This window comes from Aquarana catesbeiana, linkage group LG07 (assembly GCF_042186555.1).
Source record: "Aquarana catesbeiana isolate 2022-GZ linkage group LG07, ASM4218655v1, whole genome shotgun sequence".
Taxonomy (NCBI): domain Eukaryota; kingdom Metazoa; phylum Chordata; class Amphibia; order Anura; family Ranidae; genus Aquarana; species Aquarana catesbeiana.
In genome coordinates this window covers 191988480-192005521 of record NC_133330.1, presented here as the reverse complement: position 1 = coordinate 192005521, position 17042 = coordinate 191988480, and the positions used below count along the sequence as shown (strand labels likewise).

Genomic DNA, 17042 nt, shown 5'->3' with positions numbered 1-17042 from the left:
TGGGGAAGTCCTTGATGGGACTTTCTGAGTAAGGGTAGGGGGCCTTTGGTGAAGAATCTGAATAAGAGAGAATAGAGGTAGGCGGAATGCAGAGATGTGGTGGTGATGGTACACCCCTCCAAACTGGCAACCCGATTGTGGGTAGTAGTTAGGAAACGGGTTAGACACCCGGGAAGAGCCAGAGTGAGGGGTGGGCTGGAGTCCGGCGCATAACTGAAGAGAACGTGAGGGGGGTATTGAGGGGCAGGAGGGGGGGGGGAGATAATAATATAACTGAATCCCATAAAAAGACTTTTCTCCTGGAGTCCCCCCCCCGAAGAGGTGTGCTCCCAGTCCGAGCACCTGATGGCCAACTAAAGCATGCGCAGTTTAAGAAAATACTACACACAGTCTAAATATGTACACACGCTGGACATGCTCTGGAGGAGGCCGGACAAGGAGAGGAGAAAGGGACTCCAGTGGGGAAACTGCGGGGAGTAAAATTTTTTGAGCGGACAGAGACAGACGGAAGGATGGAATTAGTGTAAAGTGAGAGGGAGGAAAGAGGGGGGGAATAAGAGGAGGCGGGAGGGTAAAGGAGGTAGAAAGAAAGAGAAGGTAGGCAGCGAGAAAGAGAATAGGGGGGGGAGGAAGGAAGGATAGGGGGAGAGAAAGGATAAGGAAGGAATTTTTTCATGTATATGTAAAAAAATATATAAATATGATAAAGTTGAAAATGATGATTAAGGTAACAGTAAACTCTGATATACAATGGCTTCTCTTGTCGCCCCCCTGCTTGCCCTCCCTAAAATGGGGGGGATATGGGGAGAAGAGGGAGGGAGGGAATAGGTATAAAAAAGAAAAAAGAAATGGTTGGGCTGGGCAAACTGGGCTATGGTATTTCTAGTAAATATTGATTGGCCGGGAGGAAGGGGTCAGGAGCGGAGCTCCTCGGCCATCCCGGACCAAATTCCTAATTAGGCCTGCACCCACAAGAACCGTTAGCTTAGAGGTTCAGTGGTGGGTGCCTCCCTTGGAGGTTTGTAAAGGGGGGGTAATTGGATTAATTTGGGGTTGGAGGGGGGGGGGGCTTTTTTCTCTTCTCTCCCTCTTTTCCCTCTTTCCGGAGATGGAGGGGGTAAGGGTGACTTCCATAAATGCGAAAGGACTCAATATCCTGGAAAAACAGAGGATGCTTCTTAATGATCTGAAGAGCTACTGCACGGATGTGGCATTCGTGCAGGAAACATTTTAAGATGGGCAGACTCCCTTTTCTACAGAATAAATTTTTCCCCTGTGCATATCATGCACATAATCAAGAAGCAAAATCAAAAGGGTTGTCCATTTTGATTTCCAATCGGATATCCTGGTCCATCACGGATAAACGAGTGGAAACGAATGGATGCTTATTTCTTAAAGGCCACATTGGAAGCGTGAAGGTGACACTGGCCACGGTATATGCACCAAATATGCATCAAGTCGCTTTTATAAGCAAAACTTTGACAAAATTAGCAGAATTTGCGGAAGGTAAGGTGATCCTCGGGGGGACCTTAATATATCTTTAGACCCCAGAGTAGATACCTCCTCGGGGCTCTCCTCCATGTCTGGTGGCACCAGGAAGTGTATTGTGCGGAAGTTGCAGGAGATGAAGTTGGTGTATGTATGGCGGATTTTACATGCAGGAGAGAAAGATTATACCTACTTCTCTAATTGCCACCAACTGCACTCCGTATAGATTTATTCTTGGTGCCACACTACCTACTTACATCGGTCCTAGACGCGACCATAGGAAACATAACATGGTCATATCACGCTCACGTTACACTTTACATCTCCCGTCTGGTTCGGCTTGCTCCCCGGAGTGCCGTTGGCGCCTAAACAAAAGCCTGCTACAGAACCCTGAGGTTCGGGAGGACGTAGCAAAGGAAATGATAGCATATTTCCAAAAGAACGACACCCCGGGGAGTGACCCGGGCATGATATGGGAGGCACATAAGGTAGTAATGCGGGGGATTCTGATTAAACATGGCTCCCGACTGAAGAAAGCGCGAGAAGCGCAGATACTAAAATTATCAGAAGAAATTCAGGCCCTTGAGTCGCAACATAAGAAAGGTACAGGCACCACTCTTAGGGAGGGACCTAGCTCATCTGAGGAGACAGATGACAGATCTTCGATATAAGGCTAAAGCGGTAATACAGTCGCGGAGGAAAGTAACCTATGAATTGGGAGATAAATGTAGATATAAAATGTAAAGTGTTGGCGGGGAAGCTTAAGGAAAAGGGGAGGACAGCATATGTAACCCATATAAAGAGAGGGAATGGACAGTTAATTTCGATGCCAAAAGATATAGCCCAGCGGTTTAAAGAATATTACTCCTCCTTGTATAACTTGGCACCACCATCCTCGCCCCTGGCCACTATGGAGGATAGTAGCAGGTCTTTCCAGGTTACCCTCTCTAGTCCGCAATAGTCTGAAAGCTCCAATATCTATGGAGGAACTAAGTGCTGTGATAAAATCAGTTAAACACGGGAAGGCACCAGGTCCTGATGGATTTACAATTCAATATTACAAGAACTTTTTCTCAGTGCTAGGTACGCATATGATAAAGGCATTTAACGCGCTTGGCCAAACTGCCGCATTCCCTCCGGATACACTTATGGCGCATATTTCGGTAAATTCCGAAGGAAGGGAAGGATCTGTCAGAATGCAGTAGCTACCAACCAATTTCACTACTGAATGTTGATTTAAAGCTTTTTACCAAAACACTGGCTTCCCGTCTTTAACCGCAACTTCACCAGCTGGTGCACTTGGACCAAGTTGGGTTTATTCCCTCAGGCGAAGCGAGGGACAACACCATTAAAGTACTCAACTTGGTACATTATGCCAATAAAACAAAATTCCCTTGCGTTTTCCTGAGTACGGACACGGAAAAAGCGTTCAACAGAGTTAATTGGCAGTTAATGTTTGGGGCTCTGAGACACATGGGAGTGGAAGAGCGTATGCTACGGTGGATAACCGGGGTATATGCTTCCCCACAGGCCCTGGTTAAAGTAAACGGGGTATTCTCGGAACCTATTAAAATCTCCAATGGAACACGCCAGGGATGCCCCCTCTCCCCCCTGCTGTTTGCCCTTTTGCTAGAACCACTATTGAATAAAACCTGGCAAAATCCTGATATCCAGGGACTCCAAATAGGGGATCATAATTATAAAGTCTCAGCCTACGCGGATGATTTGTTGTTCTCTATGTCTAGACCACATATCTCGCTGCCAAATCTCATGGAAGAAAATGAAGGATATGGAGCATTATCAAATCTGAAAATAAATTATGCGAAATCGGAGGCTATGGGGGTTGCACTGCCTCTATTGTCACGGCAATACAACCTAATTTTAATTTTAAATGGGTAACTATAGCGCTAAAATATTTGGGTACACATATTCCACCAAGGCTTGATAAGACCTTGATAGTAAATTTTCCACCGCTATATAAGGTAGTTCGCTCTCTACTAGATAAATGGCAACAAGGATTTCATTCTTGGTTTGGCCGATGTAACATCATTAAAATGAGTATCTTGCCAAAATTCCTGTATCTATTTCAGGCCATACCTATAGATATTCCAACAGCTTTTTTTCGCCAAATAGATACTCTTCTTACTAAATTTATTTGGGCGAACAAACGACCAAGGATTAGTAGAAGCCTTATGATAATCCCTAAGTGCTTTGGTGGCTTAGCAGTCCCAGATCTAAATACTACCAGGCAGTGCATATCGGCAGAGTGATCGATTGGTGTAGACATACAGAATTCAAATTGTGGACAGAAGTGGAGCAAAAGTTCATTCTGGAACCTTTGTCTAGAGCAAAGGTTCCAGAGGTTTGGTGCTACACAATGCTACCGGAATTAAAAGGTATCCCCTTATAGGCCCAACACTGCGAATAGGCCTCAAGATCTGCCAAAGCTCTAAATATTTGTCAATAAAATCACCATTGTTCCCTATTTTGGGAAACCCTAGCTTTGGGCCAGGTATGGAGCCAGGTGCATTTCAGGGGTTTATAGAGAAGGGCTGCACTCAGGCATCACACTTTTTGCACTCCGAGACTTGGCCGCCAGTTGCCTTATTGACGCAACTGGGGGGTCGATTTAAAATAAACTTCTGGCAGGCACTACAGTTGTATCATTTTTTTAAATCGTTAGGACCGGCGATAAACTAACGACGACAACTGAATATGTTTGAAATATACTGCGAGGAGAAAGAACCCCTCCCCCGGACGATTTCTAACATATATGCGATGCTAATTGCCCCCTCAGATAACTTCAAGATGCCTGGAATTGGAAAGTAGGAGAGAGACCTTGATAAAACTTTTACGCCAGTTCAACGCCAGAAGATAATATATGTTGCGATTAATTCATCGATTTGTACACGAACCCAGGAGTCTAATTACAAGGTACTGACGAGGTGGTATTACACCCCGTCAAGACTTCGTAAGCTCTTTCCAGAGGCTTCTGACCGTTGTTGGTGATGTAATAATGAACTGGGGACCTTGGTCCACATATTCTGGTCCTGTCCTAAGATCAGATAATACTGGCTGGAGGTACAAAGGATCTCCTAAAAATTTTCAACTTTTCTAATACCGGATGACCGAGCTTTTTTTTTGCTCCATTGTTCACAAATCCCTTTACAGACATATAACAACTCTGTTTCATGTCATTTAGTTAATGCTGCTAAGGCTGGTGTTGCCCTTTGTTGGAAAGACCCTAGGCCACCATCAATTGCAATGTGGTTGAACAGGGTCAGAAATGTTGGTGCTATAGATAACTTAGTTCTTTGGCCCAAGATAAGAAAGAGCAGTATACCAAAACTTGGACGGCTTGGAACTTGTTTGCATATTCAGAAGAAGGGAAGAGACTGTTGGGGAACATAATCGGGGAATGAGTCCGCCTGTCTCTGAATCCTATAATAATATGGAGGTCCCCCACCCTCCACGGGGAGGGGGGATGGAGGGGGAGAGGAGGGGGTTGGGGGTTTTTTTTTTTTTGGTATTTTGATGGAATAGAAGGGAGGATTAGGAAGAATTTGGTTGCTTAGTTTGACAAGAATTTAATTTGTTTAGGCGGAACGGAGGGGAATATGTGAGTTTATAAGAAGAAAATGTGTATACATTGCAGGTTATAAATAGAGGAATATTAACCCTGCCTAATCTGTAAGGAAAAAAATGTTCTTTGTGTATGTTCCTGCGGGTATGTGATGTAACATTTCTTTGATTGTCCTCTTTTTGTATAAATAAAGAATAAGAAAAGAGAGTTGCTTTAACTGTCAAAAATATTGTATTTTGGTTCATGCAGTCCTGAGTTTTACACAGATTTGCCCCATGGCAATCTTTCACTGCAGCAGTTTCACTTCCACTTACAGGTCCACTCCCCTGTGACTGGACAGCAAAAAAGAAGATGCACACTTATGATGCTCATCTGTCACTCTGTTCTCTCCTACTGTATTCTCCTTGCACTGCAGCACCACTGATTGGCACCTTATGTTACTTCTTCCTCCCCATTCTGGGTTCTGCTGCACAGACCTTACAGTAGACTTCAAGATGCTAATTCGAAGTAGAATTCAGGTGCATACCCTGCTTTTGTAAAAAAAAAAAAAAAAAAACACAAACATTTATCCCATTTCATGCTGAACTGCAGGTATGATTTGTATTGCATACTTGGACCAAAACAAGTATGCATATTTTATATGCAAGGGACTCTTGAGGAAGCCGACAATGACTGTAGTAGTCAGTGCTACTATAACGAGAGCAGCAATCATCTGGATCCTGTGCCGAATGACTTCCCCACTGCATTGTTCCAAGCTGAACAAAAGTAAGTATGTAATCCAGATCATACCTGGAGTTCAGATTTAAAGATGTATTAATAATTACCAACCTGCAAATATGTGAGCCTTGTATATCTAAATAGAGTTCAGCTTTAATAATGCACACAGCGAATGCACACAAAATTTAAATACCTAAAAATAAATTACACAGGATGTTCTATGTAGGAGAGGTCTGCTTTGTACAAAAAAACTTTAATGTTTTAAATACTATCCGTGCCTTCTTTTGGTAGCTTTTCCCAGCCTGGCAGAGATCACTGCGACAAGCAGCGAAAGGAATCTTCTCAATGGGAGACACAATACGAGTTCTAACCCCATCCCATTAAAATGCTTCTATTGCTGTGCCATTTTTGGAGAAATTTCCCCTTGATCCTTGCTCTTATATTCATCAGGTAGAGTAAAGGAAATGTGTAAATTCTATATACAATTGTATTCTATTTTGTATGCTCTGCCTATGTATTGCACACAGCACTCATAATGTTTTGGTTACATGTTTGCATTCTTTCGAGTCCTGATTAGAATTTAGCCTGCCTATGTTACGCCCCTTGTTACCATAAAAGTACAATTGTAATATTAATGTGATACCTACATAATCATGTGTATAAAAAAAACTTCAATTGCGCTGAATAAAACAGAACAGTTATGTGTCTGCTCCCTACTGCAGCAGTTATTCATTTGGAGCCAGAAATCAATATGAGGATAGGAGTTGCCCATCTATGAAATTTCCAGAACAGGTAAGTAAAGCAAGTGAAAGTAAAATATTCTCAGTGAGGACACACACAGCAACAACATTTCTGTGTTCAAAATCTTCTCCACTATGCCCAAAAAATGATGTTATGGCAAGAGCTGGCCATGCAGTAAACACACTTCCAAAAACCCAGAGAATGAAAACAAAAGCAGTGATGTCAGACCACAGGGACCAATCTGGCACTTTCGGGAAAAAAACAAACAAAACTTGAATGCAAGAAAGAGGAGACCACATTAAAATAACTACATTTTCCTGGCTTATGACATCTCAGAAGTCTACTGTTTCTGAAGCTTATAGCAGGAAATAAAGTGATTTTAAACCCAAAACCGTTGTTTTGCAGTTTACCAATCATTAGATGTGGTGGCTGCATTTGTTTTATTTAAGGCTTTTTCCCTCTGTTTTCACCACCTCCTGTATTAGAGTGCCCCCCAATCTGGATGACGGAGCACAGGGGGCACCTTTGGATAGCAGCTTGATCAGTCTGGGGGGGGGGGGGGGGGGGTGTTAGATGTACTAATAGATTTAACAGGGGCCTGAGCTATTTACCTCAGTGGTATATGATTTGTCTGATCTCTGTAAACTGATACATCTGCAGAACAACTTGTTCTTTTGAAAAACAACAGACTGGATCACCAGATGAAGATAGAATAAAGCCTCCAAAAGAAAACGAATGCAGCCAACACATCTAAGAATTGGTAAGCTGCAATATAGTAAATGTTTGCTTTTGGGTTTAATATTGCTGTGAAAGGTACAGGAAGTCCTAGAAAAAGGTCCACACGCTTACTGTATACAGCAAGAGCTCTTTCTTGCATTCTTTTCTTCTGCATTTTACTATACAACTGTGTGTGCTTCCACTGGATTGTATTTTTCCACCGTATTATCTTCACCTCCCACTTACGTTATATTATTACAAAGGAGATAAAAAATAAATTATCAATGGTGAATCTGTTCATTGAAGGGGATGATCACAAAAGGTGGTGAGACAAATGGGTGTCATGCAAGGCCTCAGAAAGGCAATGGGCTTCAAAGCTCTTCAAGTAAAACTTGCAATCCTCAGGAATCCCAGCTGTACACTATCATAGTTTGCTGTATCCCCAGATGCAGAAAGACATGGAAATGGAGAAGTGTAAAAAAGCAGCATGCAGGATCGTTCCCAGGCTGTAAGATCGCTCTGACACAAGGTCTGCCTATTTCCTGGTAGAGGTACACCAGAAAGCATGCCTTGCCGGAAACAAAATGAAGAACAAAGCTACCTATCTGCCTTCAGGAGAGGTTCCTAGAAAAATGGCAGTGGAATCATGAAGAAGCAGCATTAGCAGAGGGGGGAGGATAGAGCCGTTACAGTCCCACTAGCAGGTTAGTTAAACCTGGTATTAAAGGGAGTAATAGATATGTTAGCAATAAGAAAAAGGCAGTTAGGAAAATAACAAGTTTCCCCTGTGGTTGGACGCAACTACAACTCACCATTTTCAGGGGACCAAAAGGTTCTATAAGTTTTAACTTCGGAGATCCAATGTAACACAAAGAAGCAGAGTGGCTGCTGCAGTAAATCCGAATCTGGGGGACCAGTATGACACTGACCTGTACAGTGGCTGCTTGCTGCTGGGGTGAATCCCCAAAATCTGGGGGTCTAATATGACACTTGCAGTAGCTGTTTATTTATAGTCACGCAGAATAGTGAAAAGACATCTTAAGGACACTAATGCAAATTGGGCTTACTGTATATGTTGGGTTATAGCCAATAGGTGGACTTGTGCCATGTTAATTTGCCTGTCCAACATCCTAGAAGCACAACATTAACTTAGAGGGCAGCTGTTCCTCCCATCAACGTTGTAAGGAAATATTACAATGAGGAATTTGCTAAAATTGTCTTGCGTTTACTACAAATTATGTTATAATTTCAAGCAAATAAAACATGTAGCTACAGTATATACAACATATTAAGCACATGATACAACCCTTACCTTTTGCTTCCAGTTATTAGCCTCAGTCTTACAATCCAAGTGATCTGACTGGCAAGTGCCTTGAGCTTGTTCATTAGAATATTCACTCAGAGCTGTCTTTCCTGTGTGGTACTAAAAGAGAAAAATTATCACAATAAGCAAAGCACCCATGAAAATGTTACCATGTAGAAAAATACTCCTTATACTAATTATATATATATATATATATATATATATATATATATATATATATATATATATATATATATATATATAAATAGGACCTGTAAAATCCTATTCTTGGAGTACATCATGGGACACAGAGCCTTAAGTAATTACTTAATGGGTTATAGGCCACCTTCAGGTGTTGACACTGGTAAACCCAATAAAAGGAAGTTTACTCCCTATATAACCCCTCCTCCTTCCAGGAGCACATCACCTTTTGTAGCAAAGCAATATACTTGTATCCCAAAAAAGAGGGGAGGGACCTCTGTGTCCCATGATGTACTCCAAGAAAAGGATTTTACAGGTAAGCTGTAATAAAATTCCTATTTACTTTATTGTACATCATGGGACACAGAGCCTTAAGTAATTACTTAATTGGATGTCCCATAGCAATGCCACGAGGGGTGGGAGAAAACAACCCGCAGGGTACACCCAGACTTGAGGATCTATACTGCTGCTTGCAGCACACCGCACCCGAAGGCGATATCCTCATATCTCCTTACATCCACCTGATAAAATTTTGTGAATGTTTGCACTGAAGTCCAAGTTGCGGCCTCACAGATATGAGCTATGGAGGCCTGATGACGCACTGCCCAAGAAGCACTAACCAACCTGGTAGAACGCGCCATAAATTGAAACGGGGGAATCTTACCCCTTAAATCATAAGTGTGAATTATCACTTACCGAATCCACTTAGCGACAGTGGATTTCGACGCTGCCTGTCCTTTCTTAGGACCCTCCGGCAGAATAAAGAAGACATCAGTCTTACGAATCTGAGCAGTTTTCTTTAAATAGATTCACTGTTCTCACCACATCAAGACAATGTAATGATCTTTCTTCCCTGGAACATGGGTTTGGAAAAAAACGATGACAGGACAATATCCTGGTTCAGGTGAAAACCTGAAATTACTTTTGGCAAAAAACCTGGACGAGGGTGTAACACCACTCTGTCCTCATGAAAAATCAAATATGGCTCTTTACAAGAAAGAACAGTTAATTCTGAAACCCTCCTTACTGAGGATATAGCAACCAAAAATACCAACTTTCTTGTCAAAAGGACTAAGGGAATCTGTTGTATTGGTTCAAATGGCTGTTTTTGTAACACAGACAAAACTAAGTTTAAGTCCCAAGGGTTCAAGGGAGGTTTGACGGGCGGGTTAAGCCGCATCACCCCTTGCATAAAGCCCTGGACTAAAGAATGAGTAGCAAGTGGTCTTTGAAATAAGACCAATAAAGCTGCAACTTGGCCTTTAATAGTACTTAAGGCCAATTTCATTTCTACCCCTAATTGTATTAAGGCAAGAATTCTGCCTATGATATATCTCCGAGGGTGCCAACCCTTGGATTCACAAAGGAAACATAAGCCTTCCAGACTCTATAATATATAGTTCTGGAAGCTGGCTTCCTAGCATTAATCAGGGTAGAGATAACTGACCCGGAAAGCCCACGTTTCTTTAGAATGTGGGTTTCAATAGCCAAGCTGTTAAATTTAGAGACCGTAAGGAAGGATGGAATATCGGTCCCTGAGAGAGCGGATCTGGCCATAGTGGGAGGGACCATGGGCCCTCCACTGCCATTTTTACGATTTCTGCGTACTCCTCCCATCAGTAAATATCCCCCGTCTGGAATACAGACACATATGTGCGAAGTTTCGCAAAATAGAGGACACCATCAATAACATTAACCAACAATGGTGGGATAAGTTCTTCTTGGAACTGTATTTGAACTACAAAATTTCTCCCAGAGGTCTCAGAAACCAAAAGACTTGCTCATTTCTGGGCGCAGATTTAGCCGCTGAATGGTCCACCATATCCGAATTCTGCACTCAAAAATGGATGGAAATCATCATCATCACGCCATCTCCTCGCCCCCCATTTACAGTCCGACCAATAAACATATCTCCCACCCCTACCCCCTCTTTTTTAGTGATCACCCCCAAAACCTGCCCAAAAAGAAAGCTCACCGACGAGGCAGGAGAGGGGGGAGACACAGACACAAAAATGAGGGAGAAATTGTGCAGACTGTAAAAATCTTCAACCTCTCTGATCACACCTTATCTATGCCTGAAAAATCTCTACTAGCACCTTCGCCCCCACAGCATCTCCCAACCCTTTCACTCTCTTCTTGGATCTCAATAGGTTCATTAGAAATATTACCATCAAACGATATTTCAACATTCAAGACACTAAGAAAGGTAATGGTACCCCAAACATTACCCCAAACACTACTCCAAACACTACTCCATATACTACTAATGACCACGCTGAATGCAGTACTACTACAGAAGACTCCTCCACCCTAGGACCCGCAGAACTCATAGCCCTAGACCAGTTGGAAGATCTCTACATTGACGACCAGATTGAATCTCTAACGCAACATCCACCTACCTCTCCACCCATCTTACACACTAATTTCAAACCGAAATCTATCTTTTATCCCACATTTGCCACAGGACCTTACGTCCAGACCTTCTATCAGGTTGTATATGCTGATATACTACGAATGTGTCAAATGTCCAACTCACGTTCCAATCCACCATCTAACTTAACCCCAGCAGAACGCATGGCTCTTAAATCACTCACCAACAACAGGCAACTAGTTATTAAGCCCGCAGATAAAGGAGGTGGTATCGTAGTCCAGAACCATGCAGACTACATGCTGGAAACAACCAGACTCCTATCTGACACATCCACATACAAAAAACTTTCCGGAGATCCCTTACCCAAATTCTCTATTGAAGCTCACAACCTAATAGATCGAGCACAAGCAGATGGTATAGTTCAGGGCTCGACAAACCCCGGGCGCCAGGTCGCATTTGCGACTAGAATTAGCGACCTGGCGCCTGGGGCGGCACAGCTGGGGTATCCTGTGTCCGTTCGACACCCCCCCCTCCCGCCGCGATCGCGCTGGGCCGCGCCTGTAATTGAGGCCCCGGCTTTGCGGCCTACTGCAGTCCTATGGTTCCTGGTTCCTTCTGCAAGCAGGCGCCCTCTGGTGGTGGCCGTTGGTATGACAAGACATCCACCAATGCTAATGGAGCTTTCCCTACCTGTTTTCACTGCCTGCTCATCTCCTTCCCTTTACTTAGAACCCCCAAACATTATATATATTTTTTATTCTAACACCCTAGAGAATAAAATGGCGGTCATTGCAATACTTTCTGTCACACCGTATTTGCGCAGCGGACTTACAAGCGCACTTTTTTGGGAAAAATACTTTTTTTTATTAAAAAAATAAGAAAACAGTAAAGTTAGCCCAATTTTTTTTATATTGTGAAAGATAATGTTACGCCAAGTAAATTGATTCCCAACATGTCACGCTTCAAAATTTCATCCGCTCATGGAATGGCGACAAACTTTTACCCTTTAAAATCTCCATAGGCGTCGTTTAAAAAATTCTACAGGTTGCATGTTTTGAGTTACAGAGGAGGTCTAGGACTAGAATTATTGCTCTCGCTCTAACGATCGTGGCGATACCTCACGTGTGGTTTGAACACCGCTTTCATATGTGGGTGCTACTCACATATGCGTTCGCTTCTGCAAGCGAGCTCGGCGGGACGGGGCGCATTTAAAAAAAATATTATTTTTTCTTATATATATTTTACTTTTTATTTTTTATTTTTACACTGTTTTTAAAAAAAAAATAAAAATTGTGTCACTTTTATTTCTATTACAAGGGATGGGGCACATTTAAATTTTTTTTTTTTCTTGTTTATTTTAACTTTTATTTTTTCACTGTTCTTAAAAAAAAAAAAAAAAAAAAAAAAAGGCACTTTTATTCCTATTACAAGGAATGTAAAAATCCCTTGTAATAGAAAAAAAGCATGACAGGTCCTCTTAAATATGACATCTGGGGTCAAAAAGACCTCAGATCTCATATTTACACTAAAATGCATTAAAAAAAAAAATTGTCATTTGAAAAAAAAAAAAAAAAAAATGTCCCTTCAAGAGCTATGGGTGGAAGTGAAGATTTGAGGTCGCTTCCGCCCTGCAATGACTTGGAGATGGGCGGGGGGGGCCCATCTTCCTCTCACTTGTCTCCATGTCAGGCCAGGGACAGATCCGGATCGCCTCCGCCGTTACCGACGGCCACGGTAAGCGGTGAAGGGCACCGGAGAGCGGCGGTAGGGGGGCCCTCTCCTGCCGCCGATAAAAGTGATCTCGCTGCTAATCTGCTGCAGAGACCACTTTTATCTGAAAGAGAACTGCCGGCTCTTGAAGAAGATACCGGGGATATGGTAGCTAGCTGCTACCATAACAACGGTATTTCTCTTCAAAGACAGGACGTATATAGTCGTCCTGCGGGAAGGAAGTGGTTAATTAAAATGAATTTATTATCTGTCATCTCCCTGCTTGGCCTCTTTCACACGGGCTGTCTGATCAGGTTCGCCTGTCAGTTTTTCAGGTGGACCTGATTGGATCCTTAGCGAGAATATGATGGTCTTGTGTCCCTGCATGGCAGGAAATAAAAGCAGTCACATTAGTTCTAGTCATCTCTGTGTAAATTTAAGATTGGTTAATTTTTATATTGAAAATAAAGCTTTGTCGGTCGTTTAAAAAAAAAAAAAAAAAAAACCTGGCTCCTAACTTTTTTAGCTGGCTCCTAGATTCCAAGCAAATTTGTCAAGCCCTGGTATAGTTACTGCATCCGAAGCCTCATTTCTTAAACACGACTTTTACAAAAGGTCCTACTTTTACCACCTTCCGAAGGTGCACAAAGACCCCACACACCCTCCTGGTAGACCAATAGTGGCGGCCATGGAAAGCGTAACTAGCTACTTCTCTATCTACATTGATCATTTTCTACAAGGTATAGTACAGAACCTACCTTCCTACATTAAAGACAGCATCCACCTTCTGAACATGCTACGATACTACTCCTGGGAACCCACATACCGCTGGCTCTCGCTAGATGTGGTCTCACTATACACGTCCATTCCCCATAACATTGGTTTACAAGCTGTATGACACTACCTCAACAATGATCCATCACGCAACCCACGTCAGAACCAATTCTTACTGGAAATATTAGAATTCTGCCTAACCCACAATTATTTCGAATCCCACGGAGACTTATACATTCAAACACAAGGAACTGCCATGGGGGCCAATTTTGCCCCCAGCTACGCGAACCTTACCATGGGTTACTGGGAGCTACAATATATACACAACAATAACCCATATGCGCCCCACATAGTCTATTACGGGCGCTACATAGATGACGTGGTCATTATCTGGGATGGTCCAGAAACCTCCATCCTACCCTTCGTCCAACACTGCAACAGCAACTCCATGGGTCTATCATTTACATCAGTCACAGACAATAACAAACTGGCCTTTTTGGATCTGGAACTCTTTCACTATGAAAACACCATCTGCGCCCAGAATTATACAAAATCCACCTCAGGGAATTCTTACCTACACTTTAACAGTTGCCATCACCCACGATGGGTTAAAAACATCCCAAAAAGCCAGTTCTGCCACCTAAAACATAATTGCACACGCCTACAGGACTATGAAACACACGGCCTACTACTCAATGGGGGTTATTTACTAAAGGCAAATCCACTTCGCACTACAAGTACTCAAAACCAAATTCAAAGACAAGGGTTACCCAGACCACATCATAGAAGATGCCTTCCAATACTATCTCAGTGAAAACGTGAAGGACAAGAGACTAACCAGTACAGACGACACTACCCAACCCGTCAGATTTGTGACACAATACCACAACAGATTTAAGCAAATGGCAAAGATCCTCACCAAACCCTGGTCCATTCTGCGTGAGGATCCGCATCTAAAACCCACCATAAGTGATAAACCACTGGTCACCTACAGACGGGCTAAGAATATAAAGGCCCAAATAGCACCAAGCAAAGTGAAAACAGCACGCCCCACCGCCAGTGCCCACCTTCTTTAACATCAAAGGCATGTATCAATGTAGGAAGCCCCTCTGCCTCACATGCGCCCATGTTACACATAGGCAAAAAGACTTCCATCATAAGGGTAAACTATATGTCATCCCCGACTTCTTCAATTGTGGTTCAGATTATGTGGTCTATTGCCTCACATGCCCCTGTGGCCTACTATACGTAGGCCGCACTATACGCCCGCTCCGCAAAAGGTTTGGTGAGCATTGTAACCTTGTAGAGAAGGGCATTGACAAGCATAGTGTACCGAGACATTTTAAAGAACATCATGGACAAACATCTTCAGGGCTACGCGTGTGGGTTATTGAGTCTATTCTACCCACCTTCCCTACCGCTGAACGCTACAAAAGGTTGTGTGAAAGAGAAAACTACTGGATATACACACTGGACACTTTATCGCCAGGAGGCCTCAATGAAGGCATTGAAATTAACATTTTGCTGTGACCCCAACCATATCCCTGCCTCATCACATCATCTCATCTCAATTCACCAAGTATTGTTTCATCCATTGTCCTACCTGTTGTCTCATTTATTGTTTTATCCATCATCTAGTCACTACCCCATTAACTTACAGTCTACGTGGAACATGTGTATGGGTATACCCGTACACTAGTGTGAGTGTATACCTGTCTCCCACCCATTACCCCTATCCACAAAGCCCTAGTGTATAACACATACCATTTTTATTTTTATCTTTATTCCTATTTTTATATTTATATTTATTTTTATTTAAATTTTTATTTTTAATTTCTTTATTTTTATATTTATTTTTTTGTACTTGTATTTTTATATATATACTGTATTTATTGGCGTATAACACTCACTTTTTCACCCTAAAAATTGGATGCAAATAGCACGTGCGTGTTATACGCCAATACTTCAATTTTAGATGCCTCGGAGAGGACAGGGAGGGGGGGCAGGACGAGCGCTGTCAGATTACATACAGTGAGAATCTCCTATTTACTTGGCGGCCTCTGTAAAAGGAAGTCCCGTCTCCTGGGCCACCCCTCTCCCTGTCCCCTCTAGGCTGCAGATGGGCATCGATCAGGCTGCACTGATGGCAATGGTGAGGCTGCTGCATTAATGGCAAAGGTAAGGCTGCTGCATTGATGGCAAAGGTAAGGCTGCTGCATTGATGGCAAAGGTAAGGCTGCTGCATTGATGGCAATGGTAAGGCTGCTGCATTGATGGCAATGGTAAGGCTGCTGCATTGATGGCAATGGTAAGGCTGCTGCATTGATGGCAATGGTAAGGCTGCTGCATTGATGGCAATGGTAAGGCTGCTGCATTGATGGCAATGGTAAGGCTGCTGCATTGATGGCAATGGTAAGGCTGCTGCATTGATGGCAATGGTAAGGCTGCTGCATTGATGGCAATGGTAAGGCTGCTGCATTGATGGCAATGGTAAGGCTGCTGCATTGATGTGGACTGGTGAGGTTGCATTAATGGCACTTGTGAGGCTGCAGATGGGCATTGATCAGGCTGTATTGATGGCAATGGTGACACTGCAGATGGGCACTGACCGTTATTTTGCTTCAAAGTTCCTTATTTAAAATTTAATTTTTTTTCCTGAAACTTCCCTCTTAAAATTAATGTGCTTGTTATACGCCGATAAATACGGTATATATATATATATATATATATATATATATATATATATATATATATATATATATATATATATATCTCTTTATTTTTATTTATATTTCTATATATTTTTACTTTTATTTATTTCCCAGTATTTCCCATAACATTCCTCTCATTCCCAAATACCCGTCTGGAAACACACCCCCCCCCCCCCTTTTGTCCCAATCTTACGCATCATTTAAATGTGTATGTGTGTGTGAAAGGATCCTTTATAAATAGCTCTTTGTGTTTACACATGTATATACATTGTACGTGTTTTATTCCTTTTCCATCATTGCGTCATTTCTTCTCATATATACCACCAATCTCTCCCTATAATTTTATACCTATTTAATTATATACCATTTTCTGCATTTTTGTATTCCCTTCCCATATATGTTTACGTTTGTGTGTATATATATATATAGATATGTGTATATATGTATATATATATATATATATATATATATATATGTGTGTATACATACATATCTATCTATCTATCCACACACATACACACATATATATATATATATACCGTATTTATCGGCGTATAACACGCGCCGGCGTATAACACGCACCCCAATTTAGGAGGGAATTTTTAGGAAAAAAAACTTTTAGGAGGGAAGTTGAAGGGAAAAAAACTTACATTTAAATGCCCATCATTGCAGCCTTCTCAGTGCAGCCTTCTCAGTGCAGCCATGTCAGTGCAGCCATGTCAGTGC

General features: G+C 42.2%; 1 protein-coding gene across 3 annotated transcripts in view; it reads right to left on the bottom strand.

Moving 5' to 3' along the window:
- Window positions 1-17042, bottom strand: part of LOC141103392 (chloride channel CLIC-like protein 1) — a 138422-nt gene that overhangs the window by 102621 nt on the left and 18759 nt on the right. For all 3 annotated transcript variants that reach the window (XM_073592920.1, XM_073592922.1, XM_073592921.1), the window contains exon 3: window positions 8559-8669. In XM_073592920.1, the coding sequence (XP_073449021.1) occupies window positions 8559-8669 (111 nt within the window). The remainder of the gene's footprint in view (window positions 1-8558; window positions 8670-17042) is intronic.